This window comes from Muntiacus reevesi, chromosome 2 (genome assembly GCF_963930625.1).
Source record: "Muntiacus reevesi chromosome 2, mMunRee1.1, whole genome shotgun sequence".
Lineage (NCBI taxonomy): Eukaryota > Metazoa > Chordata > Mammalia > Artiodactyla > Cervidae > Muntiacus > Muntiacus reevesi.
The window spans coordinates 193,016,087-193,043,059 of NC_089250.1; the positions used below are offsets into that span (position 1 = coordinate 193,016,087).

At 48.7% G+C, this 26,973-nt stretch overlaps 1 protein-coding gene across 3 annotated transcripts in view; it reads right to left on the reverse strand.

The window, feature by feature from the left end:
- MYH11 (myosin heavy chain 11) overlaps positions 1–26,973 on the reverse strand; it is a 125,928-nt gene that overhangs the window by 28,184 nt on the left and 70,771 nt on the right. For all 3 annotated transcript variants that reach the window (XM_065924382.1, XM_065924383.1, XM_065924384.1), the window contains 14 exons: positions 26,521–26,664; positions 16,998–17,093; positions 14,990–15,108; positions 13,703–13,855; positions 12,491–12,664; positions 11,184–11,357; positions 9,537–9,651; positions 7,082–7,275; positions 5,592–5,713; positions 5,395–5,464; positions 5,070–5,230; positions 3,590–3,698; positions 1,381–1,512; positions 1,079–1,285 (listed from right to left, as the gene is read on the reverse strand). In XM_065924382.1, coding sequence (XP_065780454.1) covers positions 1,079–1,285; positions 1,381–1,512; positions 3,590–3,698; positions 5,070–5,230; positions 5,395–5,464; positions 5,592–5,713; positions 7,082–7,275; positions 9,537–9,651; positions 11,184–11,357; positions 12,491–12,664; positions 13,703–13,855; positions 14,990–15,108; positions 16,998–17,093; positions 26,521–26,664 — 1,970 coding nt within the window. The remainder of the gene's footprint in view (positions 1–1,078; positions 1,286–1,380; positions 1,513–3,589; positions 3,699–5,069; positions 5,231–5,394; positions 5,465–5,591; positions 5,714–7,081; positions 7,276–9,536; positions 9,652–11,183; positions 11,358–12,490; positions 12,665–13,702; positions 13,856–14,989; positions 15,109–16,997; positions 17,094–26,520; positions 26,665–26,973) is intronic.

Sequence of the window (26,973 nt, forward strand, 5' to 3'; positions counted from 1 at the left end):
TATGCCCACAAATTCTCTGATACTCGTCCCTTCAAGATGTGGAGCCTAATTCTTCTCCCCTTGAGTGTCAGCTGGACTTGGTGACTTGCTTCTAACAAAACCAAGAGGAAGCGATGGCGTGTGTTAAGTCAGAGATTAGGCTCTAAGAGGCATTGCAGCTTTCTCCTCTGTTCTCCCTCCATGCACTCCGTCCAGGGAAAGCAAGAGCCATATTGTCAGGACACTCAAGCAGCGCTGTGGAGAAGCCTGCAGAATAAGGAACTGAGGTCTCCTGCCTACAGCCACGTGAGTGATGGCTCACTCACCCGTGGAAGCGGATCCTCAAGCCCCGGTCAAGCCTTCAGATGACTGCAGCCCAGGCTGCCTCACGACTGCAATCTCATGAGAAGCTCTAAGCCAGAATCACCCAGCTAAGCCACTCTTAGAGTCATGACTGTGTGAGTTAAATGTTTAGTATTTCATTTACACAAAAAAATATTTCTTTTAAATTTATTTATTTTTGGGTGTGCTGGGTCCAGCTTTCTCTCGTTGTGGTGTGTGGGCTTCTCATTGCGGTGGGTCCTCTTGTTGCAGAGCATAGGCTCTAGGCATGTGGGCTTCAGCAGTTCTGGCATGTGGGCTCAGCGATTACAGCTCGTGAGCTCTAGAGTGCGGCTCAGTAGTTGGGGGCACACAGGCCCCACAGCACGTGGGATCTTCCTGGACCAGGGATCGAACCCGTGTCCCCCTGCGTTGGCAGGCAGATTCCTAACTACTGGTCCACCAGAGAAGTCCTAAATGCTTATTGTTTCTATGCTGCTGAGTTTTGGTGCTTTTTGTTCTGCAGCAGTAGCTTACTGATACAATTACCCCTCACACAGGGCAGCTATTAGGAGAAGACATGTTTGTGCATGGAAGGACACACAGTAGGACAGAGCAGACTCCCAAGGAGACCTGTGTAGGCAGAGGGCTGTTCCTCTCCAAGCCTGAGTCTCTGTCTCAGTCCAGCGGGGACACACATCATCAGATGCACCTCACAGGTCTGCAGGGAGACTCAAGGGATTCGGCACCACCGCGGGCAGCCCCCGCAGTGCCTTACCAGCATCTGCTGGGCCATTTTCTTCCGTTCTGCCTGCAGCTGCTGGCCCCGGTCTTCCTCCTCCTCCAAGCGGGCCTCCATCTCATGCAGGATCTCCTCCAGCTCCTGCTTCTTGGCTGCTAGCCGGACTCGCATCTCCTCGGCCTCAGCGTACAGCTCCGTCTCTGCCTGCAGCTGCTCCTGCAGCAGGTTCTTCTCCTCGGTCAGCTGCAGGCAGGGGGTGGGGAGACAGGAGGTGAGCCCCTTGGCGGGGGGCGGGCGGCCTGCCCTCTGCAGCCCCAGCCAGGCTCCCGGGCCAGTACCTGCGAGTGTTTCTGCTCCAGCTCCTTGAGTTCGCTCTCGGCCTTCTGCTGCCGCTCCTTGGTCTTCTGCAGCTCATCCTCCTTGGCCTGCATCTCCTCCTCCTGCCGAGTCACCTGCAGCAGGGGCTTCACCTGCGCACAGAGGGTCAGCGCATCAGTTGTCTCGGTGGCACAGGGGATACACTCTCGTAGTAAGTAAGTCAATGGTTCTCAGTCAGGGACAGTTTACTCCACCTGCAGCCCTCAGGGGATATGTGGCAGTTTCTGGGGACGGCGTTAGCTGTCACAACTAGCTGCGGGGGGTGGGGAATGCTACTGGCCTCTAGTGGGTAGAGGCCAGAGATGCTGCTCAACATTCTAGAATTCTCAGGACAGCCTCCGTGACACAGAATTACCCATCCCAAGATATCAACAGTGCTGAGACCGAAAATCTTAGGGCAACAGGAAAAGGTGCAAAGTGAAAGGAGAAAGCCTCGCCTCCCCCCATTTAGCCCCATCCTGAGTGAGAACTGCTGCTGACAAGCTGATAATGTTTCCTTCCAAAGAGAAAAGGAAAGAAAAGTCCCCCACATCCTACCTCCCGTTATTAGTACCATCAGCATGTCCTTCTAGCCCTTTGTCCTACACATTAAAAAAATACACCTGAGACCACACTGCCCAGTGTTACATGTACTTTTTTTTAATTAAGAAAGTTTTTTTGCCATGCCATGAGGCTTGAGGGATCTTAGTTTCTGGACCGGAGATTGAACCCGGGCCCTCTGCAGTGAAAGCACAGAGTCCTAACCACTGGACCATCAGGGAATTCCCTACGTACTGCTTTTATTACTAAAAAACTACAGGATAATTGTCATCTCTGCTGTCACATCAGCATTACAACTTGATTTTTAAATACCATCATTTTTAGTGATTGAAAACTATCCCATTGATGGATGAACTGTTATGAATCAGTCTGCCAGGGCTGGGCATTGAAATTTTGCTCTTGTAAATGAATGCCCTTCATTTTTTAAATTTTCTTTATTTCAGATGGTTTTCTTAGGAGAGTTTTCCAGAAGTTGGGTCGGTGGGAATGAACATTTCCAAAAAGCAGCTTCCCCTCACTGCTCTTTACCACAATGACTCCTAACTCCTTGTGTTCAAGCCCCGCCTGGCACTAGAGGAACCCATGTCTGACACACTGCAGCTTCCTTCCTGCGCTGATCCCAGTCTGCCAAGGGCATCACTTCCTGTGATTACCTATCGTCTACTCCTCCACTCACCTACAACATTCATGAAGCCAGGGTATCCCCAGCGCTTCGCACAGGCCTGGTGCACAGTGGCCATTCAATACATAGTTGCCCAGTAAAAAAGATTTGTGCCCATCGACACACTCAAGGGCACCTAAGAGGAAGCTGTGTCCGTCCCCACAGAGCAAGGCTCGTGACAGCCAGTGATGCTACAAGACCAAGCTGTACCCAGAGAAACAAACAGTGGATACACACAGCACGCTGGATGCAGGGCTCTCCAGAGAAGGATGCTTGTGACAAAGTGAAAGTCGCTCAGTCGTGTCCGACTCTTTGTGACCCCATGGACTATACAGTCCAGACCAGAATACTGGAGTGGGTAGCTGTTCCCTTCTCTACGAGATCTTCCCAACCCAGGGATTGAACCCAGCTCTCCTGCACTGTGGGCAGATTCGTAACCAATTGAGCCACAAGAGAAGCCCAACACCTGGAGTGGGTAGCCTATCCCTTCTCCAGCGGATCTTCCCGACCCAGGAATTGAACTGGGATCTCGCGCATTGCGGGCAGATTCTTTGCCAACTGAGCTATCAGGGAAGCCATGGTGACATAATTACGGGACCCACAGTTATATATAATATATATAGTTAATATAATATTCTTGAGATGACGAAAGTATAGAAATGGAGAACAGCTTTGTGCTTGCTGGGGCCTTGGAGGGAAGTGGGTAGAGCTATAAGTGGGCAATAGGAGGGATCCCTGTGGTGATGGAAGTGCTCTGGGTCTGGGTTAAGGTCATGGTTGTAACCCACGTGCCAAAGAGGGGGCCCTTCTCAAGCCCAGAGAATCGCCAATGGGGAAGGTTTGGTTTTGAGCTCTCGGTTGCAAGCCTGCTATCCACCACCTCCAGTCCCCCTGGGCAGCGTCCCAGGGAAGACCCAGGACTTGGAGGGGGGTTGGTAGGAGGGGGCTTGGGATGAGGAGGCACTCACTTTGGTGAAGAGCCGCCACCACTGCCAGTTCCGCAGCTTGAGGTAGGCGGCGCAGTTCCTCTGAATCACCTTCATGGCTGTCAGCTGCTGCTGCCTCTTGGCAAAGGCCCTGGGGAGAAGGAAGGGGAGGCGTGAGAAGACCCGCTCGGCCCAACACACACCTCACTGCGCTGTCACAGCATCCAGCCCTGCAGCGTCCTGGGAGCAGGACGCGTCTGTTTGGCTTGTGATTTTGTGACTCGCACAAGGACATCCCCCCATTCTCTCTAGCCCAGATTCTCCAGCAAGCTCTGAGCATCAGTACAAGTACATCATCTGGAGGCCAGAGCCTTTCTCAATGGACAAGGAAGACCCAAGGCTCACAAAATTCCCTGAATTCAGATCTGTGGTCCTGGTAACACCTAGGAAATCAACCCATGCTACACCATTCCTGAGGAGCATCCGACACACTCATCTGTACCACGTCTTCCCCAAAGCTGAGTGTCTGAAAAACCAATCCTTTCCTCGGGTGTATTTTAAACTCCCAGACCTGACACAGAACCAGCACCCCTCCTATTTAAGGGCTGTTGGGTTCGAAAAAACACAGAAGAGTGAACACCATCCTCTTGTCTCTGAGTGGCTGCCACTGCGGCTGCCACCTTGGACATGGGTGAACTTGAAGAATAAAATCTCCCCAGTCAGTCTGGAAGTAGGAGTAGTGGGAACAGAGAATTTAGTCATGACACTTAAAGGTTAGGTCTGTTCCTGGACCAAGAGCTCCCCAGATCTGGCCTTGACCATCCTGGGTCTACCCGGCAATGAATCAGCTTGACACGATCAGATGAGTGCGTGGTCTGTACCTCCTGATGACACATGCCCTGGCCTAGAGCTACTCCACCAACCCCTGCAGTCCTGTTTGGGGTATGAGTTTCATAGAGGAACGCTAGCCCTCACCCAGTCCCCTGGTTTCTCAAAATAGAGGGAGCATTAGGGCAAGACCATGCCTTATGAATCCCATTCGGACATGGGGGTATAGAAACCAATACACCTTCCTCGGGTGCTTTATCATATTCTCACACTTCTTAAATGATAACCAGCTTTGTTCTCAACTGTTAACAAGCAGTATTTCATTGACTCCCCCTCATTAAAACAAGTTTACAAGGCAGGAATGATTATACTTATTTTCCTGAGGCTCAGGGAGGTAGAGTAACTTTCTCAAGGTTCTTCAGCAAATAAGTAGGGAAGCCAGGATAGAACCCACATCTGACTCTTCAGACCCATGGTCTTAACCCCTTCCTGCCCTGCCCTTGTAACTAGCATGTATCTTTAAAGTGGTAGCATTTCTTCCCCCTCAAGAAAAGGCTGCCATTCAATCAGTGACACATCTTAGAGCAGATGGCCTCTTAGAATCAGGGAATCAGGACGTGAGGCCAGAAAAACCCCTGAAATTTTGTGTTTCTGGTCTGTGTTTGCAGGGAGGTGAGAGCATGCAGGTCTTTACTTTCTGGCCAGGTAGCCGCGACACATCGCCTGGAAGGCCATGATGACGTCGGTGATCTTTAAGTCTCGCTCCTCTTCCAGGTGGGCCAGGACCCCGGTTCGGAAGAAGATTTTGCTCTGCCCGATCCTGTATAAGTTGGGGTCAAGTTCCAGGGCTTTGATCTGCGGAAGGAAGGAGAGGAGAGTTCCTGTTCTCAGCTCTGCCACTTGGTGGGGGGTTAAGTGTGTTTAAGGAGGGTCCTGCCTGGAGCAGCTGTGGGCAATGCCACTCGAGGCTGCAGGGTCTGCAGGTAGATTTCTGGGGAGGAGCTGGGGACCAGGCTCACCATCAGGATGCAGGCCTGCTTCCCGTCCATGAAGCCTTTGGGAATGGCGTTCGCGGCCAGGATCTCATACCTTGAGACACAGTACAGAAGTCATGGCCGAGCGCATCTCCATTGTCATCAGTCTGTCCCTCCGCCCAGCCTGCTCCCCGCACCTGCCCCCAACACCCACCCCACCTGCACCGGCCCGGCAGGCTCACCGTTGGCGGAACTCCTGGAAGACGATCCTGTTGGGGAAGCCCTGGCGGCAGATTCGGATGCCTTCCAAGACCCCGTTGCACCGCAGCTGCTCCAGCACCAGGAAGGCGTCCAGCTTGCCCGACTGCAAAGATGCAAAGGGCGGTGGGCTGCTGGGGCCTCAGGGAGCAGCAAGCCCCGAATCTCAGGCCCGGTGACCCACCTCGCGAGGCCACAGCAGGATCACCAGGGACACCAGGTGAGAGCTCAGCTGAGGGTCTGTGCCATCTCTCTTGTTGGCACCAGCATCACCTGGGGCTTCCTTCTTGTCACCTCCCCCACCTCGCTTCCTGCACATCGCCAGTTCTACGGCTCCTACCTCCCAGACATCTCCCCACCCACCCACTTCTCTCACCACTGCCATCCACTCGCCTCCCTCTTCTCCTGCCCCGATGACCACAGTAGCCTTGTACTGTTTTCCCACCCTATCCTGCCTCTCCCATTGCCTCATTTGGTTTCTAAAATGCAAATCTGATCATGATATACCCCTGCTTTTAAAAGCCCCCTGATAACATCTTACAGAAGGAGCGCCAAGCCCTGTCAACCCCCAGGAATGCCACAATCTAAGCCCCGCCCAGCAGTCCAGCCTCATCTCCGCCATCCCTGCCGCACACCATCACACGTCAATACGGAACGACCCCCCTGGAGTTTCTTCGCCCAGACCCTTCATGTCTCTCCTCCACGCCTTTGCTTATTCTGGTCCCTCTGCCTAAGATGCCCTCTCCTCCCTGCCCTCCAAGTCACTGAGTTCACATCCTTTAGGAAGCTTTCTCTGAGCCCTGAGTTTTGAGTGGGAGCCCTGGCTCTTTGGTATTCTCATAATTTACCTCATGACATCCTCAGCTGGTGTGTCCACCTCTCCCACAACTCAGCACTGCTGACATCTTGGACTGGATAATTCTCTGTGGTTTCAGGGGGAGCAGCTCTATGTGCTATGGGATGTTTAGAGCATCCCTGGCTTCTGTGTGCTGCATGCCAGTAATAGCCCCCTTCTCAATTTAAAAATGTCTCCAGGCACAGCCAAATCTCCCCTGGGGGAAGGGAGGGCACACAATTGCCCCCCAGCGAAGCACCCCTGCCCTAGGTTATGACACCTGCCGGCAAGGACTACAGTCTATCCAGCACCAAATCCCCAGCACCCGGCACGGGTGGGGCTCAGCAAATATTAGCTGAATAATGTTTACTGTAAATATGACAGTAAATATTAGTGAATGAGTGATCTGATACCATGTGTAGCCACTCCGGGGCTCAGAGTCCCTGGGAGCATTCTCCTTTCGTCTCTTGCCTTCTTCTGCCTCTCCGATGAGAAAGGAGTGTCTCCCACCCATGTCAGATGGAGCCCTCTGGGTGGGGAGGGGGTGGCCTGGCTTTCCTCCTGCCCCCGCAGCCCGGCCTGCCTCCCCTTTCCCTGCAGACCCTGCGGGCGTCCCGAGGAGCCGGGCGGCGGCCTCACCCTCTTCTCGTGGTTGGGGATGATGCAGCGCACGAAGTTGGGCGTGGTGTTGCGCAGCGTGGTCATCAGCTTCCCCAGCTGCTCCTTGTATAGCTGCCCCACCGTGCGGAACATGCCCTTCTTGGTCTTGGAGGCGCTGGGCAGCGAGCTCTCCGTCATCTTGGCCATCTGGTCCAGCCCCACGATGCGGTCCACTGTGGGCACATGAAGGGTGGCGTCAGCCCACCCAGGGGCTCTGCGCCCCTGCAGCAGGCCAGGGGGCCAGCCCGGAGGGTGGAGAACCAGGTCCCCTGCTCATTCTCAGGGGCACCCCTCCCCATTCTTTCCTCCACCCCCAACACCTCCCCTCTATCGATAGGCAAAGGGAGGTGTCGGGGGTTGCTTTCCAAGTATTACGTATTTCTGAGACCCCGAGAACTCCTGAATGACAGAAAGAACACATTCTCTCTGACCCTGTCACAGAGACTTTGGAGTAAATCCTGTTTTTGCCACCGCCTTGACCTGGTGCCGTTTTGTGCCTCAGTTTCTCCTTCTGTGAAAGTGAAAGTCACTCAGTTGTGTCCGACTCTTTGCAACCCCATGGACTATATAGTCCATGGAATTCTCCAGGCCAGAATACTGGAGTGGGTAGCTGTTCCCTTCTCCACAGGATCTTCCCAACCCAGGGATTGAACTCAGGTCTGCGGCATTGCAGGCAGATTCTTTACCAGCTGAGCCACCAGGGAAATGGAGGTAATAACAGCATCTACCTCCTAGGGCAGGAATAACTGAATAAGGTCTGCAAAGGGCTTACCTCCCTGCCTGCCTTCAATCCTTCATCCACCAACAAATATTTATTGAGAGCCTTCCGTGTGCCAGGCCCTGGGCATACAGACATGAACAAAACCCAGACACTGTGTACCCCCCTGACCCCAGCTCATATTCTATGGATATTCCAACAGAAGGAGGCAGACAATGATCACGTGTGCAAGTATACAATATTTTGAATGGTGAGGTGAGCTTAGAAAGATAAAACAGGGATCCCTTGGGGGAGGAGATGGCCACCCACTCCAGCATTCCTGCCTGGAGAATCCCACGGACAGAGGAGCCTGGTGGGCTACAGTCCATGGGGTCACAAAGAGTCGGACACGACTGAGTGACTAACACACACATACAGTTGACTGTATCCAGTTGGTTGGCGGTGTTGTGGAGTTCAACCCCACTGACATTAGACCCCAGCACTTCTGCCCCATGTGCTCAGTTGGGCGCCATGTAATAATGTCTTTGCTTGTCTGCCTCGTCTATAAGACCGTGGCTCCTTGAAGGAAGGAGTTTCAGAGTTCATCATGAGTTCCAGGTGTGAGATATAACCTGGGTTGAGATGCTGTTACCCCATCCCAGGGCCCTGGCACTCAGTAAATGTCGGCAGAACTGACCCCTGTCCCTAAAGCAAGCGCAGCGAGTCCTGTAAGCCCTAGACCCACAGGCTCCATGTCAAGAGTGAAATCTGCTGTAAGCACTGAGGCCCAGGAGCAAAAGCAGCAAAGTCCACCACCTAATAGTCATCACAGGGCCGATGTGTGCTAAGTCCCTACTGTGGGCCCAGCAGGTGCTAGACTTCACTTGGATTATCTGTTCTCTGGTTCTTAAGGGGGAAAAAGTGTGGTCCCCAGACGAGCAGCATTAGCGCCACCTGGGAACTTATTAGAAATATGAATTTTCAGGCTCTATCCAGACCTGCTGAATCAGACCCTCTGGTGATGGGATCCAGTGATCATGAGTTTTAACAAGCCTTCCAGTGATCTTGATCCATGCTCAAACTTGGCCCCACTGATCTAATTTCACCCTCATAGTAATCTTAGGGAAGATGGGAGACTAACTCCAGCTGGTATAAAGAATCCGCCTGCAATGCAGGAGACCCCAGTTCGATTCCTGGGTTGGGAAGATCCGCTGGAGAAGGGATAGGCTGCCCACTCCAGTATTCTTGGGCTTCCCTGGTGGCTCAGAGGGTAAAGAATCTGCCCGTAATGCGGGAGACCTGGGTTCAATCCCTGTGTTGAGAAGGGAATGGCTCCCCATGGCCTGGAGAACTCCATGCACAGAGGAGCCTGGCAGGCTACAGTCCATGGGGTTGCAAAGAGTCTGAAACGACTGAGCGACTTTCACTTTCACCAAAGAGGATAGTGAAGCTTAAGAAAGTCAAGCGGCTTGTCTGAGATCACACAGCTGGTATATGGCAGAGATGAGAGTGCAGTTAAGTCTCTCGGACTCCACAAGGGGGCGCTCTGGTCCAACATACCTCCTAAGACATTTCCTCCATCAACGCCTGAGCCCCGACTCAGGACCGTCTCCATGGGGCCCAGGTGCAGGATTGAGGGGCTCAGGAATTTGTACCCGTCCCTCCTGAGAGCAGCTGTGGGAATCAGGGGCAGCTGGGGAGGGGCCGGAGGGAGTTCAGTCCTCCTCAGGGCCTTACCGTCCTTCCACAGGTCGGCCACAAACTTGTCAGAGGAGGCGTTGAGGAGGGAAGTCACATTGTCATTCAGCGGGTCCATGTTCTTGGTCAGCCAGGCGCTGGCATTGTAGTCCACCTGTCAAGGACCACCCCACCGGTCAGATGCTTCTGCTTCAGTTTTGAACTAAGGACGGGGCCCCAGACCTCTTCCCCCACTGCCCCGAATCTTCTGAAGTCAGAGAGGAAACACCAGCAGCTGCCACGATGGGAATCCACAAACACGACTGAAGGGACCAACAAATCAGAATTTTAAAGGGCCCTGCACACAGTGGGCCTCAGCCATGACCTACTGGGAAAGCCTCGTCTCTGTCCCTGCCTTCTCCTAGAAAGCTTCCTCTGGCAGCCTCCTCCTTAAGAGCCCAGCACGATGCCTGAGATTTCCCAAAGGTACAGAGCTTTGATGGTGGCGAATACCCTCCCCTCGCACTTAACGTTCACCTCTCATCCAGCAAAGGCTTGACAACAATCTGCTTTTAAATTAAACCTGGGACCTCTTTTTAATTTTATTATTTTGACTGTGACATGGAAGGAACTGATCATAGTTCTGGTGGGGTTTTACACAATATGGGTTGTTACAGTGATGGGCACGTCTGATCTTGGCTATGTGCCAATAAAACTTTATTTATAAAAATAGGCTGTGGGCCAGGTTTGGTACCTGGGCTGTAGTTTGCCAACCCCTGGTTTAGAATGTTGCCTGTTTCTATGATGTAGTGGATATACTGGGGAGTCAATAAATGTCTGCAAGCCAGACTGAAGTATGTCTTTTCTACATGATCCAGGACTCTCCAGAGGCATAGGGGAAGGTCCTGTATATTAAGAACTATGACATGATGTTGACGGTGATGACAATGATGATGGAGGAGGGCGGAGGGGAGAAAAGGAGAGGAAGGGAGAGAAGGAAGAAAAAGAAGACATTGCAAATTTCCGAGTAGCACAAACTGGAAATGGCAAACCTAAGGCCATGATAAAGGAGATTCCTGTTAGACTCAAAAGTGGGTTTATTGGTCACCCCATTCCAGCTGGCCCTTCCTGTTGGGTTTAACTGGTAGCAGGAAGGACTTAGAGTCTATACAGGAAAGAACTGCCTGGCTACCATGAAAGTGAAAGTTGTTCAGTCCTGTCTGACTCTTTACAACCCCATGGACTGTCCATGGAATTCTCTGGGCCAGAACACTGGAGTGGGCAGCCTTTCTCTTCTCCAGGGAATCTTCCCAACCCAGGGAACAAACCCAGGTCTCCCGCATTGTGGGCAGATTCTTTACCAGCTGACCCACAAGGGAAGCCTGGTTACCACAGCTGGAGCATATTAGTGGCCTCTCTAATATATATCTCATATATGCCTATAGTATACAACACATATATTAGCCTATTATAGCATATATATTCTCTATCTTAATATACAGGTATTATATATACATTAGCCCATTATATATTATATCTCTAAATCTTGTCCCTTCCTGATGCTTAGACAAATCGTGTATAAGGCTCGTTTGGGGTCTGACTTGCGCCAGATGCCTCTGGGTCCCGCCACTCCCAAGTTGCTCCTACTTGGAGCATCCTGCCTGGGTTCCCTGGGATGAAGGGACCCCTGGGACATTGGCCTGGTACCTTTCCGGCGTAGTGGATGATAGAGAATTCAGTTTTGTCCTTGAGCTGCTTGGGCTTCTGGAACTTGGGGTGGCTGCCCTGCTCCGAGCACAGCTTCTCCACAAAGGACTTGTCTGTGGCTTTGGGGAACCAACACTCCTCGTCCAGCAGGGCCAACACACCCGGAGGGTTGTTCTGTGGAAGGCAGGCAGATCATAGCAACGGCACCCGAGCCTCAGGCTGGCCACCCAAGCATGTGTGTAGGCTCCCTTACTGTATCTACTTACATATAAAGGTGAATGTACCCGCTCCATCTCCACCCCCTCAATCTATCCTCAAAGTATTCTGTTCCCAATGGACCAGCACTAGGGATGCAAGGGCCAGGAAGCATACACAACATCACAAAGATCTCACACTTCTAGTGATAAATTGTGTTTCTTTACAAATAAATTCACCTAAGGGTTCCTTTGAGTAAAGTGCTCCCCAATGGCTGAGACAGTTTAAACTAAGGTGTCAGGAGCACCATCAAATCTGCACATGCCATTTGCTCTGCTGGAATGTTCTTTACTTTTTGGACTCAGATCAGAGAAGCCTTTCCTGGCTATTCTGTCCAAAGCAGGCATCTGTAAACCACTCTCTGTCCTTTTCAGGGGTTTCAGTTGCTTCTCTTGTTTGTCTAGTTTCATTGTCTGCTCCTCCAGGAGGGCAGGGACTGTGTCCATCTCGTTCACTGTTACACCTCAGCCCCTAAAGAGAGGGCCCAGCATATAGCTGTTTAGTTGCTAACTTGTGTCCAACTCTTTTACAACCCCATGGACCGTAGCCTGCCAGGCTCCGTGGTCTATGGGATTTCCCAGGCAAGGATACTGGAGCTGGCTGCCAGTTCCTTCTCCAGGGGATCTTCCTGACCCAGGGATCAAACCTGCATCTCCTTCATTGGCAGGTGGATTCTTTACAACTGAGCATATAGTAGGTCATTCAATAATGTAGGTCAATCAATGGTCATTCAATAATGATCTCTTGTGCACCTACTATGTGCATGGTTCTAGGAGTTTGGGATGGGTCAGCAAACAAAAGCAAGACCCTTGCCTTTGGGAATGAATGACTGGAGAGAGGGGAAGGGGAGGGATGGGGATGGTGGGGAAGGGAAGAAAGGGGAGGGATAAAAAGAAGAAACATCTTCAGTAGGAAAATGTGGGCTAAAGGACAGGGTAATTTAGTTCACAAAGATTCAGTTTACAGCCTTTCAGGACTTGGGGAAGCCATGTCCTAGTGGAGCGAGCACAGGGTCTGCGTGCCAGCTGCACGTGTGTGATGTGGGGCCTCACCGGCCGCTCGATGAGCTCAATGCAGGGCTGCAGGTCCAGCCCGAAGTCGATGAAGTTCCACTCGATGCCCTCGCGCTGATACTCCTCCTGCTCCAGGATGAACATGGTGTGGTTGAAGAGCTGTTGCAGCTTCTCATTGGTATAATTGATACACAGCTGCTCGAACGAGTTCACCTGAGCACACAACACCAGGGAGACCCGTGAGCATCACGGTCCAAGGTAGTAGACTTAGACCCTGAGGAGCTCGGTGCTGGAGAGAGCTCCACACCGGACACCCTTTCCACGAGCCTGCTCTGCCATTTCAGCACCCAGAGAGGGCTCAGGCCCCAGTGAAGGCTGCCCGGGGCTCACGAGGGCTGGTAAGAGTTACTTATTCCCACGTCATGTGGTTTCAAGAATGCTGATCTCCATCTGCACAATGATTTATAGACAGAATAACTGTTAGGTATTTCAGCACCTCAATTTTTTTTAGCCACACCCCCATGGCATGGGATCTTAGTTCCCCAGCGAAGGATCAAACCTGTGCCCCTGCAGTGGAAGTGTGGAGTCTTAACCCCTGGCCTGCCAGGGAAGTCCCTCATTATCCCCATATTACAGATGTGAAAATTGAGGCTCAAAGAGGGAGTAATTCCATAGTAGATATGTTTTGGAATATCTGTCAATCTTAACATACTCTCTTTCACTGAGAACTTCCCTCCAACTCATGGGAGTGGGATTTGGTAGCCATTTTATAGTCTATGAAGTACTGAAAGGCCCTAAAAACAGTTACATCTCTGAGTTACATCTCTGAGATGACCACGTGACCCAACTCAGGTAAGATTCAATGACACTCAGATGTGGATGGAACTATTGGAAAGCATTGGAACTGGTTGGAACTAAGAGGCAGTCTGGATCCATGGCAGCCATATTATCACCATGAGGGAAGAGCCCGCTTGAGAATGAAGCCAAAGTGGAAGATAGTGGACAGAAGGAGATGGCAGGAGTTCAGGTCCTGCCTGTTGGATCCAGCTGTACCTCTGGCCTTAGTTTACAAACCAGTACATTCCCCACTGGATTTCTGTCTCTTAAACCCTCAGAGATTTAACCTTCATGAGACAGCTTCCCACCCTATAGTAGCTGCCTGCCTTTCTCCAAAAATAATGAATTTCTCTAAGTGGAAGTTAATTTCCAGAGAACCGGGACCATGTCTATTGCGATCCTGCCAAGTTGTACCTCAAAGATCTCAAATCCAGCGATGTCCAGGATCCCCAGGAACGACGCCCCTTGCCGGTGAGTCTTGTCCAGGGCTTTGTTCACGCGGGTAAGTATCCAGCGGAAAAGGCGCTCATAAGTGGCCTTGGCCAAAGCTTCTACAGCGAAGTCTGCCTGCAGGGGGTAAGGGGACAGGGTTACTCCCAGTGGGCTGCGTTTTCACAAGAGCCTGAGTGGTGGTCCTGGATTTTTATATTCCCTCTACCTACAGTTACTCCTTAAAAGATAAACAAAGAAAAGGAAAGTATACCATCTCTACAACTGGCAATAAGGGACAGAGTGGTTAGACCTAAGGAATGGCGATGTGGCTAAGTAGTCACTTCCTATCAGAGGGACCTGGAACAGAGTGGAGCCTGCTCCATCTCAGGGTCACTTAGAGGCAGTCAGTCCTGCCTCTAGAAAGGGGCCAGAGACATTTCCAAAGGTTAAGTCAGCCCTCATACCTTCAACTAAGAGATCAAGATGAGGTCTGGAGTGAGTGACTCTGATAATTCTTGCTCAGCCAGTGCTGTACCTTCAATACCTGACAGGAGACTTTGATTATTCTAGTATTTGACAGACAGGGGAAAAAGGATGGATGGGTGGGTGGGTGGATGGGAAAGTCCTTCCCTGAAAGCCACCGGGAAGTCCAGGTCTTTTGAGCATGAGCCACCCATTGTTCTTGTTGGGTAAATGGTGTACTTTCCTTCACCACAAATTGGCTTTGCTGCATGGTTGATTAATGGACCCAAGTTTGGTTAGATAACAGATGCATGAATGGATGGGTAGATGGATGGATGGAGGGATGGACGGGTGGGTGGGTAGATGGGTGGATGGATGGGTGGATGGATGGGTGGATGGATGGATGGGTGGATGGATGGATGGAAGGGTGGATGGATGGATGGAAGGGTGAATGGATGGATGGGTGGATGGATGGATGGGTGGATGGGTAGATGGGTGGATAGATGGATGGGTGGGTGGGTAGATGGGTGGATGGATAGGTGGATGGATGAAAGGGTGGATGGATGGATGGGTGGATGGATGGATGGAAGGGTGAATGGATGGATGGGTGGATGGATGGATGGGTGGATGGATGGATGGATGGGTGGATGGATGGATGGATGGGTGGATGGATGGATGGATGGGTGGATGGATGGATGGGTGGATGGATGGACAGTGGATAGATGGATGGATGGAAGGGTGAATGGATGGAAGAGTCTTCAGGAATAAATGACAAATGCAGGAATAAATGGCAAATGCATCATTTACCTGTTCTTTTGTTTGAGCCTTCTGTACCACATCCCGCCCGACTTTAATACGTGGGGTCAAGATGGATCTGGTGAAATCTGTCACATTAATTCCCATGAGGTGACAAACTTTCTGAGCCGCTGGATGGAGAAAAGAAGCATATTAAATGTATCACAAAAGTGAAGGCTTGGAAAAGAAGACAAATCACATGGGATCTCTGTGATCTGTGGATACACTGTTTTTTTCTTGATGAGATGGAACATGATGGTGACCATAGCATGAAAGAGTTCTAAAAACTGCTGTAATTAGTGACCTCACCCCCAGTGTTTTACAAAGAGGCAAGGATGGGGTGGGATGGAGGTGTGCCCCGACTGGAGCTTAGGGTCAGAGACAGTTTCAGGTCCTTGCTCTCTGCCCACTTCATAGCCATGTGATTTTTTAGGAAAACTGCTTAACTTCCCAAACTCTAGCTGGCAAAAATGGTCACTTATGTGGTATGCTGTTTGATTGTCAATGGGATTAAATGAGGTAGGCATATACCTGACATATAGTTAAATTCAATAAGCATTTGTTCTACCATTCCGAGATATATGTGGCAATATATCTAGAGAGAAAAATATTGGAAACAACTTAAATGTTTATTCACAAGGGAGCAAACAAATATATCATGGTATTTTTATAAGTATTTTCTCTCTAGGAAAAAAAAAGTTGTAAGATGATGCTTGTAGTATGATATCATCCATGTAAATAAAAAAATCACACTCACAAAACACCACTGTATATTGTTCAGATACATGTGTGTGAAAGCATAAACATAAGACCAGAAGGGTATGTGGTAAAGTTTAATTGTGGCTGCCAGGAGATTCAGGGAGAAGAGCAGGACCCCGCTGGGAGAATAAGAGATGTCAGTCTTCTCCACACTGTGTTTTGTTTCAGTCTAAAGATAAAGAAGTATTCAAAAATATTCACAAATGTCCATTCTGAATGGCGGACATATGGGCTCTTGTTGTATCCATGTAGTTCTGCATTTAAAAAGGTTTTCTCAAAAAAAAAAAAAATCCAACATTAGCTGCTTCCTTAATGTGAAGACTAATGGTACACAACGGTTTGGAATGGTGTGAGGTGGATGATAAATCGTGTAGTTTTAGAATTTTTTTTCCCCCATCTTTTTGCAAAGGTGCTCTTTTCGTTTCTATTGCCCCAAGGGTCTCTCCTCAGTGCGAGGATTTCTTTAACTTTCCAGTTTTGGGAGTGTTAGACATAAGAAACAACTGACAGTTTGAAAGGGAGCTTGGAAAAGCAACCCAATATACAGCTTAGGACAGGGGTGTTGAGGCCATGGGTGAGCAAGGTGGGAACCTAAGTCATCCTTTTCAATCAGCCACCAACAAGCAGGGTGGTATCCAGGCCATAATTTCAAAACACAAAACACTTTATTTGCAGGTAGGGCTGTCAGATGTAGGAAAAACATATAGGACACCCAGTGAAACTTGAATTTCAGATAAGCAACAAACAATTTTGAGTATAATTATGTCCCCAATATTGCCTAGGACATACTTACAATCAGAAGTGTTTATCTGAAATTCAAATTCCACTGGGTGTCCTATGTTTTATCTGACAGCCCCATTTCAGGGAAATGTGAGGTCTATCTCCCCAACAAGACCACACATGCCATAAGGAAGGGGGTGGTTCCTTCTCATTTCTCATTGTATCCCACTGCCCGGCATATGGCAGGTGCTCAAAAATACTTGTTTAACAAAATAAATGAGTGTGGAGTTTTAGAAGAGATACTCCCTAAGGATTCTGTATGATCCAACACTTAGTTTCCCCCCCCCACACTCTGACTGGAGAATTTTCCACGTAGGATCTTCAGCAGTGAAAAGTTTGAAAAAAGAATTAAGTGATAGTAACCCAGTCTAGTTCTTATTAACACCTCAGATATACTCAGGCAGAAAAATAACCAAGACAGCGTGATCTTCCCTCCCATCACCAAAAGTCATCAATTATCACACAAAAAAGCAGCAAGCACCTGTGTTATCCGGCATGGAAGCCTGATCTGTGTTTCTTTCCTTCTTGAAGACAATATTTCCGAGTTGCAGGACAGATGACACCACCCTCAGTATGGCTGGAGGGAGGAGAGAAGACCAGATAAGACAGGGATGCCAACACCAAGATCCGGAGTCTGTAAGTCATTGAGGACCCGGAGCCGGCCTACAGCTTTCCCCCAGAGAGACTCCGTTCTGAGCCTTTGTCTAATCTGGTTCAGTCACTCACTTGTGTCCAACTGGAAAAAGTCAAACCATCCCAAATTCCCTGCTAAGAGGAGAGAAGATCACCTAGGGCAGAACAGAATATTTTTGGATTGTTGCTAAAAACCTTGCACTGCAATGGAATTCTGTGCAGGAGGGCATGGCAGTCTATAGCCTGTGGACCAAATCCAGCTCATTACCTGCCCTTGAAAATAAAGTTTTATTGGAACCCAGCCAAACTCATTCACTTACATGCTGTCTATAGCTGTTTGCACGCTAAATGGCAGAGTTCAACAGTTGCCATAGAGATTGTATGACCTGGTAAGGCTGAAATACTTACTATCTGGCCCTTCAATACATCAAGGAGATTTAATGATTAACAATTACAAACAATCAAACCTACTGTATCTCACAAACATGAATACTGAATGAAGGACTCCAAATGCAAACAAGAACATACCATATAAATCCATTTAACAGGCAAATCTATGCCGTTGGAAGTCGGGACAGTGGTTATCCTTGACTGGGGAAGCTACAAGAAGGAGCATGAAGAGTTTCATGGGGGCTGGTGGTGTTTGTGTTCTCTGAGTTAAAATAGGCACCAGTTACACAAGTGTGTTTGGTGTGTAAAAATTGATCAATTATATACACTTATACACAATCTTCTAAATGTAAATTTTACATCAGTAAACTGTATTTAAAGACAAAACAAAACCCTGTGCTTCTTAGCATGCTCTGGCTGGGTGTGTAAACGTTCATGTTAGGATGAAGAAGGGGGACTCTTTTCCACTGGTTGTCAAGGCATCTCCAGACAAAACAGTGTGTTGCCAGACTCTGGGAACACTTCTGATGCCATACTCAGCCCATGTCACTGTCAAAATGGTTTCTGTGCCTGAAATCCCTTCAAGACCATGAGTTCCTGGAGAGTGGGGGACTGTCCTATCTTCTTTATATTCCCAAACCTTCTCCAGGGTCCAGACACATATGGGGGAGGGAGGGTAGATGGATGGATGGAAAATGAACGGATGGATGGATGGATGGATGGAAGGAAGATGGATGATGGGTGGATTAATGAATGGATAGATAATAGATGGATGGATCAATTAATGGATTGATGAATAAGATAGGTGGAGGATGGAGAGATGGATGGATGGATGGATGGATGGAGGATTGATTAATGCAAATACTTGGCTTTAGATTACCTGAGGTGCAGATCACCCAGGATTTCCAAGAAGAAATCACTGTTCCAAGAACAAAACATAGAGATTCCAGCCTACTCTGATTCCTCAGGCCAAATTAAGGATGACAATCTTTTTTGGGGGGAATTTTTTGGAACCTTTTGGGACCTTTTGGGCTTCCCTGGTAGCTCAGTTGGTAAAGAATCCGCCTACAATGTGGGAGACCCCAGTTTGATCCCCGGATTGGGAAGATCCACTGGAGAAGGGATAGGCTACCCACTCCAGTATTCTTGAACTTCCTTTGTGTCTCAGCTGGTAAAGAATACGCCTGCTATGCGGGAGACCTGGGTTCGATCCTTGGGTTGGGAGGATCCCTGGAGAAGGGGCCAGCTACCTACTCCAGTATTCTGACCTGGAGATTTCCATGGACTGTATGTATAGTCCTTGGAGTCACAATAAAGTTTTACTACAACTGTCCTCACACGTTAGGGAGCCTGGCCCAGCTCAGGAGGAGAAAGGCCTAGACCACCCACCCATGCGCTCCCACTCACCACTGGAGAAACTTTCCTCTCAAGTGAACAAAGTTTCTGTCAGAAGGAAACAGCTGAGGCAGTTTCTTTAATAACATCTATGAAGGGGCTCTATAAACCATCAGGTGCAATACTCACAGTTCTTAAACTGAAAGTCTAAGTGAGGGATTGCTGAAATGCCTGCATCACAAGCAGTGAAACTCAGGATTTCTCAGCCCGGGCCCTAGTGAATGTTTGGCTCAGAGAGTTGATTGTGGGGGGTGCCCCGTGCATCATTACAGGATGTTCAGCTGCATCCTTGCTGTCCAACCACTAGATGTCAGTATGCTGTTTCTGTGTTCAGTCGCTAAGTCCTGTCCGACTCTGCGACCCCACGGACTGCAGCATGTCAGGCTTCGCGGTCCTTCACTATCTCCCAGAGTTTGCTAAAATTCATGTCCATTGAGTCGGCAATGCTATCTAGCCATCTCATACTCTGTCAGCAGTGTTACCCTTTCCCAAGTTATGACAACCAAAAATGTCTCCAGACATTGCCAATTGTCCCCTGGGGGCCACCACCCCCCCCCAACCCTGGTTGAGAACCACTGGTCTAAACGAGAAAAGCAAATTGATGGGGGCTGCAGGGATTCACGGGGGCCACAACCCTGCATGAAAGGCGACAGCTGCGACTCCAATCATGGCCACAAGGGAGGCAAACCCAGAGCCGCCAGACTTCTGCTTTTTCCAAAGATGATGGGGAAACCCAGATTTTCATGTGAAGTCTACCAAGTTTAAAATTAACAACTCGGAGACTTCCTTAGTGGTTCATAGGTTAAGAATCCACCTCGCAATGCAAAGAATGTGGGTTCGATCCTTGGTTGGGGAACTAAGATCCAACATGACATGGGGCAACTAAGCCTGTGTACCACGACTAGAGAGCTGGCGTGCTGTAACTAAGAGCCTACGTGTTGCAACTAAGACCCAACACAGCCAAGTAAATAAATAATGAATTTAATAATAAATAAATAATAAAATTAACAAATTTAATGTGGAGGTCAACCTCTTCTGTGGACTCAGGTGTTGCCAGTTTGCATTTTCTTGTGTAGATAACATGGTCACAGAAATGACAAAAGAATAGTCACCACTCCCAGGTCATCAGAGCTGGTGGGCAGCAAAGCAGCAAAGTGGACAAGATGCCCAGATGGTACGGGTGGCGAGGGCTGGGGTCTGCGGCAGTGGTTGAAAGCATGCACTCTAGTGTTAGGATGTCCTGAATTCAAATCCTAGCTTCATCTTGCAGAGCCTCAGTTTCCCCATCTGCAAGATGGGGAGATAACAGAAGTACCTGCTTCATGAAATTTATATCAGGAGAGATGCTGCAAGTCACAGGCCTGGCCCAGTGGGTGCTAAATAGCAGTAGACTGGTGGTCATCAAAAATGTGATCATCCAGAACCTGCGAATGTGAACTTATTTGAAAAAAGATCCCTGCAGAGGCAATTAAATGAGATCACCTTAGATTAAACTGTGTGTGTGCACGCGCATGCTCAATCATGTCCCACTCTCTGCAACCCCATGGACTGTAGCCCATCAGGCTCTTCTGTCCATGGGATTCTCCAGGCAAGAATAATGGAGTGGGTTGTCATTTCCCCCTCCAGGGGATTGTCCCCACCCAGGAATCAAATCGAGTCTCCTGTGTCTCCTGCACTGGCAGCTGGATTCTTTACCATCAGCATCACCTGAGAAGCCCCTAGATTAAACTGGTGGGCTTTAAATGCAGGAGACCTGAGTCCAATCCCTGGAGAAGGGGATGGCAACCCACTCTAGTATTCTTGCCTGGGTAATCCCATGGGCAGAGGAGCCTGGAAGGCTCCTCTGGAGTCGCAAAGAGTTGGAAATGACTGAGAGATGAACACTAAACTGGTCCTAAATCCAGCCACAAGTGAGCTGATAACAGAGAGAAGAGAAGACAAACGTAGCAAAAGAAACATGAAGAAGGCAGATTGGGGTGATGCGTCTACAAGCCGAGGACTGCTGGCAGCCACAGAAGACAGGTGACTGATGTGGGATGGATTCTCCCTCAGAACCCCTGGAAGGAACCACCCCTGCCCACACCTTGGTTTCAGACTCCTGGCCTCTAGAACCTTGAGAGAATAAACTCCTGCTGTTTTAAGCCACCAAGCAGGGGGTCACCTGTTACAACAACGACAGGAAGCGAATAAGCCACCCTTACTGCTGAGAAGTAGTTTCTCAACATGTAACAAATGCACCTACGCACAGTATGTGCAGAGGGTGACCCACCTGCCAAAGCAGGCGACATTAAGAGACACAGGTTCGATCCCTGGGTTGGGAATATCCCTTGGAGCAGGAAATGGCAACCTACTCCATTATCCTTGCCTGGGAAATCCCATGGACCAAGGAGCCTGGCAGGCTACACCCCATGGAGTTGCAAGGAGTCGGACATGACTGAAGCAACTTAGTGCGCAGGAAATTTTAAAACATTTCCATAGTTAGGGACTTCTACTAATTTATTTGAAATAGTATAACCAGGACACACACTTAGTGATTTTACAGAAATTGTTGTTTAGGACAAAGTCCAGAGTGGATGGACCTGTGGAAAGCTACTCTCTGCATAAAAATATTCAGTCAGTGATGATATAGGTGGAACCCAGAAGCGGCATCAATTGTGAATGACTGACATCTGAAAATGGACCTCGATAGCCTCAGGGAGGATCTGAGGGCAGGAACGCTGGAGTTAGTTGCTGGGATTTCACATCCTGGCTGTGTTATTAGCAGCTGTGTGGCTTCAAGTCAGGTACTAACCTCTCTGGGCCCCCACTTTGCCATCTGAAGGCCCACAAGAACACCTACTTCATAGGACTGTCATGAGGGTTAAATGCATAGTACCTAAACCCAGGGGCTTCCCCGGTAGCTCAGCTGGTAAAGAGTTCATCTGCAATGCGGGAGACCTGGGTTTGATCCCTGGGTTGGGAAGATCCCCTGGGGGAGGGCATGGCAACCCACTCCAGTACTCTTGCCTGGAGAATCCCCATGGACAGAGGAGCCTGGCAGGCTACAGTCCTTGGGGTCACAGAGAGTTGGACATGACTGAGCTACTAACATCGCACAGCACACAGCAGCTAAACCCAGACAGTGCTCAATAAACAGTAGTTGCTATGATGTCATCATGATTATGATGGTCTTACACTGCGGTCACCTGGGCCCTCATGCAGCTCCAGGGCTCAGGCCTGACAGCACCCTCAGCTCCCCATTTTCCTTTGACCTTTCTGGGGAGACTTGGGAGCAGTCTTAGATTTATAATCAGGGTTGGTATACACACTGGTTTAAGTCCACGCCCCATGGGCATCAGTCCTTTGTCCACTCTCATCTTTTTTAAAACGTATTTATTTATTTTAATTCATTTACTTATTTGGCTATACTGGGTCTTAGTTGCAGAATGCGGGATCTTCAATCTTCATTTCAGCATGCTGGATTTTTTTTTTTTTTTTTTTTTTAGTTATGGCATAAAGGATCTTTAGCTGAGGCGTGCAGAAGCAGCATGCAAACTCTTAGCTGTGGCATGTGGGAACTAGTTCCTTGACGGGGGATCAAACTCAGTCCCCCTGCATTAGGAGTGTGGAGTCTTAGCTACTGAACCACCAGAGAAGTCCCTGAACACCCTCATCTTTTTCTTTTTAATTTTAAAATCATATTTATGTGTATATATATATACATTTTTTTTTTATTATTTATTTTGGCTATCCAGGTCTGAGTTGTGCCACACGGGATCTTCAATCTTTGTTGCAGCACGTGGGATCTTTAGTTGTGGCATGCAAACTCTTAGTTGCAGCATGTGGCTTTAGTTCCTGGACCAGGGATTGAACCCTGGCCCCCTGCACTGGGAGTGTGGAGTCTTAGCCCTTGGACCACCAGGGAAGTCCTCACCCTCATCTTAATGCTTGCTCTATAGACATACCAGGGCTTCCCAGGTGGCACTAGTGATAAAGAACCCACCTGCCAATGCAGGCAGGTGGAGACCTACGTCTCCTACATTGGGACTGTGGAAATCTACCCTCTGCGTAAAAATATTCAATCAGTGATGATATAGGTGAAACCTGAAGTGGCATCAATGGTAAATGACTGACACCAGAAATGGATCTAAACAGCCTCTGGGAGGATCTCAGGGTAGGGACACTGGAGTTAGATGCTGGGAGTTCACACAGCTGCTAATAACCCAGCCAGGACATGAACTCCCAGCAGCTAACTCCAGTGCCCCCGCCCCGAGATCCTCCCAGAGACCGTCTAGATCTGTTTCCAGGTGTCAGTCATTTACCATTGATGCCGCTTCAGGTTTCATCTATATCATCCCTGACTGAATATTTTTATGCAGAGGGTAGATTTCCACAGTCCCATTGTAGGAAATGTACGAGACGTGGGTTCGATCCCTGGGTTGGGAAGATTCCCTGGAGAAGGAAATGGCAACCCACTCTAGTATTCTTGCCTGGAGAATCCCATGGACAGAGGAGCCTGGAGGGCTACAGCACATGGGGTCTCAAAGAGTCAAATGGGACTGAAGTGACTTAGTACGCACACAGCATGCTGTAGACATAGCATCTACTCTATTATTTATTTCTTTTCAAATGACTAGGTAGGTTGTCTGCAAGTGTGCTCAGTTGCTCAGTCGTGTCCCAGGCTTTTGTGACCCCACGGACTGTAGCCTGCCAGGCTCCTCTGTCCGTGGAATTCTCCAGATAAGACTTCTCGAGTGTGTTGCCATTTCCTTCTCCAATACTCTCGACACTCAACACTTTTCCTTACATTCGCTTCTCTTTCCTACGATTTACTTTAGTAGGAAACTTTATCTTAAGTGAAAAATCAGCTTTTCTTGCCATAAATAGATGGCCACTATAAAAATAAATACATGGAAAATAAATCATATTATCAAATGCTAGCAAGAGGCTGGGACATGCCCAGGATGCTAGACCTGGGGTCTGCTTTCCAGGGTTAAAAGGGTGAAGAGCAAGTGCCAGGGAGGGGCTGAAGACTGCGTAGATGCCAAACTGCTCCTCTCTTTGAAAGTCATCAGACGGACTGAAAAGGACTAGAGAAGGGACCACCACCTCATGGTGGGTTTCTGTATCACTTATCGTCTAAAAAACGAGCCCACACTGTAGAACATTCTGGGTTCCTTCTAACCTTGTTTTCCATACCTTGGTTCTGACAAAGATTTTTTTTAATTTATAGAACAAAACCCACCTTCCCACATACAAAAACAGCACAGCAAATCATAAAGTGGGGTTTGGGATTCCATGAGACCCAAGAATGAATCCCAGCCCCATCGGTGACTTGCTGTGTGTCTCTTGCTGTGTGTGTCTTTGTTTCTCTGTGCCTCAGTTTCTTCATTTGCAAACTGCGGTAACAATAGTCATCTCCTAGGGTTGTTGCAATATTAAATAATGTGAATTTTTTTTAAAGCACTTAGCAGATGGTTTTGTCTCCTGATGTCTTCACTTTAAATATATTAGAAGCATTTCCACATAAGGCAGTGTCAGAAAGGACCCATTGTTTTCTTTCATAAGGTCAAACAATAATTGAATAAATCTTCTATCAATTAACATTTTAGCTTGTTCCAGTTTTTTGTTATGTACGTAAAACTGAACATTCTGGTATATTTTTGGTACACTTTTTAAAATGGAAAATTTACCAAATACCTGGCCCAAAGCAAGAACTTAGTCATGAGTTGTATTTTTTTAAAAGCAAAGATTAGAAGTAAAATTAACTCATGTTCCAAATAAAATGAATCATTCTTGGAGGGCTGATGTCATTCAGGAAGGGATGCTGTTAGCACTGGATTCTGAAGTGGGATCCCAGCCAAAAGCCACAAACACCCCCCATCTGTTATCTGACTCATGGAACCTCCTGCTTTTCAGCCTCAAGTTATCTCTGGAGGAGCTGCCTGTCCTGCAAAATGCAGTTGCCCTGCATTGTGGCAACTGTAGCCATGGTTCTGGGGCTTCAAAGAGGGTGCGAACTTGACAAGAAAAGGAAAATTTCCAGTCTTGTCCTGGTGTTTCCCAAAGAGATTAATCTTAAATATTGAGGCACATTTAATTCAGAAGGAAAAGTGTTTCTTGCACAGTATGGAAACCAGGAACGTCTCTATAAGCTTTCCTAGTCGGAGGACCAAATGTGTTTCTTGGTCTTTGGTATGATGATATTGATCAATGCTGACCCATCACCAGAACTGCCTTTCCAGGAAGAACCCAAGTACACCCGCTATCACAATTACTTTCCCTCCCTTCCACCTACATGTTCTTGATGAGGCCAATAACCTCTCTACCTCCAGCTTCAAGAATGGAATAGAGACTGTAACAAAGAGACATAATAGAGCTTTCTACAACCCTGGCTCATTGTGAGTAGTTCAGGATTATGCCTGTCAACCTAGGCAATGAGACTTCATTAATGCACTCAGGCAAGGGATCCACTCTGCTCATTTCTGCTGGACATAAACCCAATGGATGTAAGGGCTGGAGCCACAACAGCTATTTTGTTGTCAAGAAACTACCACCTACTTAAAGACAAGGTTATTGAGACACCAAGTTCCAAAGACATTCTTCGAGTCCTAAGAATTTGCTGTTCATGAAACCAGTATCCCTGAATTTTCCAGCTACATGAATGAATCATTTTCCTTTATGCTTAAGCCAGTTTGGTCAGTTGTAGCCAAATGAGGCCTAACGCAGCCACCTTTCTAAGACACCAATAAGCCATGCAAAGTAATATTAATTTTCCTTCTTTTCCTTTTTTTTTTTTTTGAGTGGGGAATTCAGAGAGCAGAAATCTGTCCTGACCAAAGACAAGTCCCTAACGTATTCCAGCGGTACTGAGGCAGGAAAGGCAGGGCTGGGCCCAAGGATGGTCTCCTCAAACACAGACATCAGGCAGAAGGCAAAGCCACCTCCTTATTTTACACTTAATCAGGCCATGCTTCATGGAGGAACAGCATTAGCATAGAAACTCTGTAACTGTGAGCAAGAACCTCTGACCAAGAAAACTGTGGAGCATGCGCAGTAAAAGTGCAAGGGTTGCCAACAACCCTACATGCCCTTTCGTGTGGAGCCTGACTAGTAAAGGAAAATTTAAGGGAATTCAGCTCTTAGGGCTCATGTACAGGGGCTTCGAGAGACAAATGCTCAGGACCAGGGACTGATGTTACTGGAGGCAATCCAGGCCTCACTTCAACCTTCCCCTCAATGAATATTCCACCCCTGATCAAAAAGACCCACCTAGTCAAAGGGCTAAAAATAAAAGGGGGATCAAAAAAAAAACCCTGCAGGGCACCTCTCATGTGCGAGGGCACCTACAGTCTGTGTTGAGTGTGTAACTTTCAACTCTGCCCTAAATAAGCTGCTTCGCTGCTCGCTATGCTCTTCAGCCTCAGCATGTGTGTGTGTGTGTGTGTGTGTGTGTTCATTTTATTTTTTTTTTCTCCTTAGTACCTCATGTTCTTTGCCCAAATTCCTCTGCACAAGTTGGACAAGAGCCTGGCCTTTTGATAAAGCATCTTCGGGGTCAGTACCCAGAGCAGGAGCCCAGAGCGGGCCAAGGTGAAAAGACTTACACAGCTGCTCCTCCTCAGTGAAGCCCATGATGGCCATGGCCTCCACGGTCTCATTGAACATCTCATCGTCCTGGGCGGCCGGGATGGGCACAAAGCCATTGGAGAGGAACGTGTAGTTGTTGAAGCCTTCCAAAAGCAAGTCATCTGGAAGGAGAGGAGGACAGGGCAGTGGTCAGGAAAGACACGTCCACTCTGAACAGGAGACAGGAAGCTGACAAAGGGTCTGGTCCATCATAATCTCTCTCCCTATCCCGAGACTTGGACAGTTCAAAGCTTCCTCTGTTTCATTGCATAGAAGCGATCACTAGCCATCACCCACCTCTTACAGTGGGGAAGCTTGTGCACCGCCCCAGCATGCCCGGCAACCGAAATCCAGCCTGGGCCCTACTTCCTCAGCCGTGGCCCCTGACAGGATGGTGGCATCTACTCAGAGGAAGGGACATCTTTAGCTTA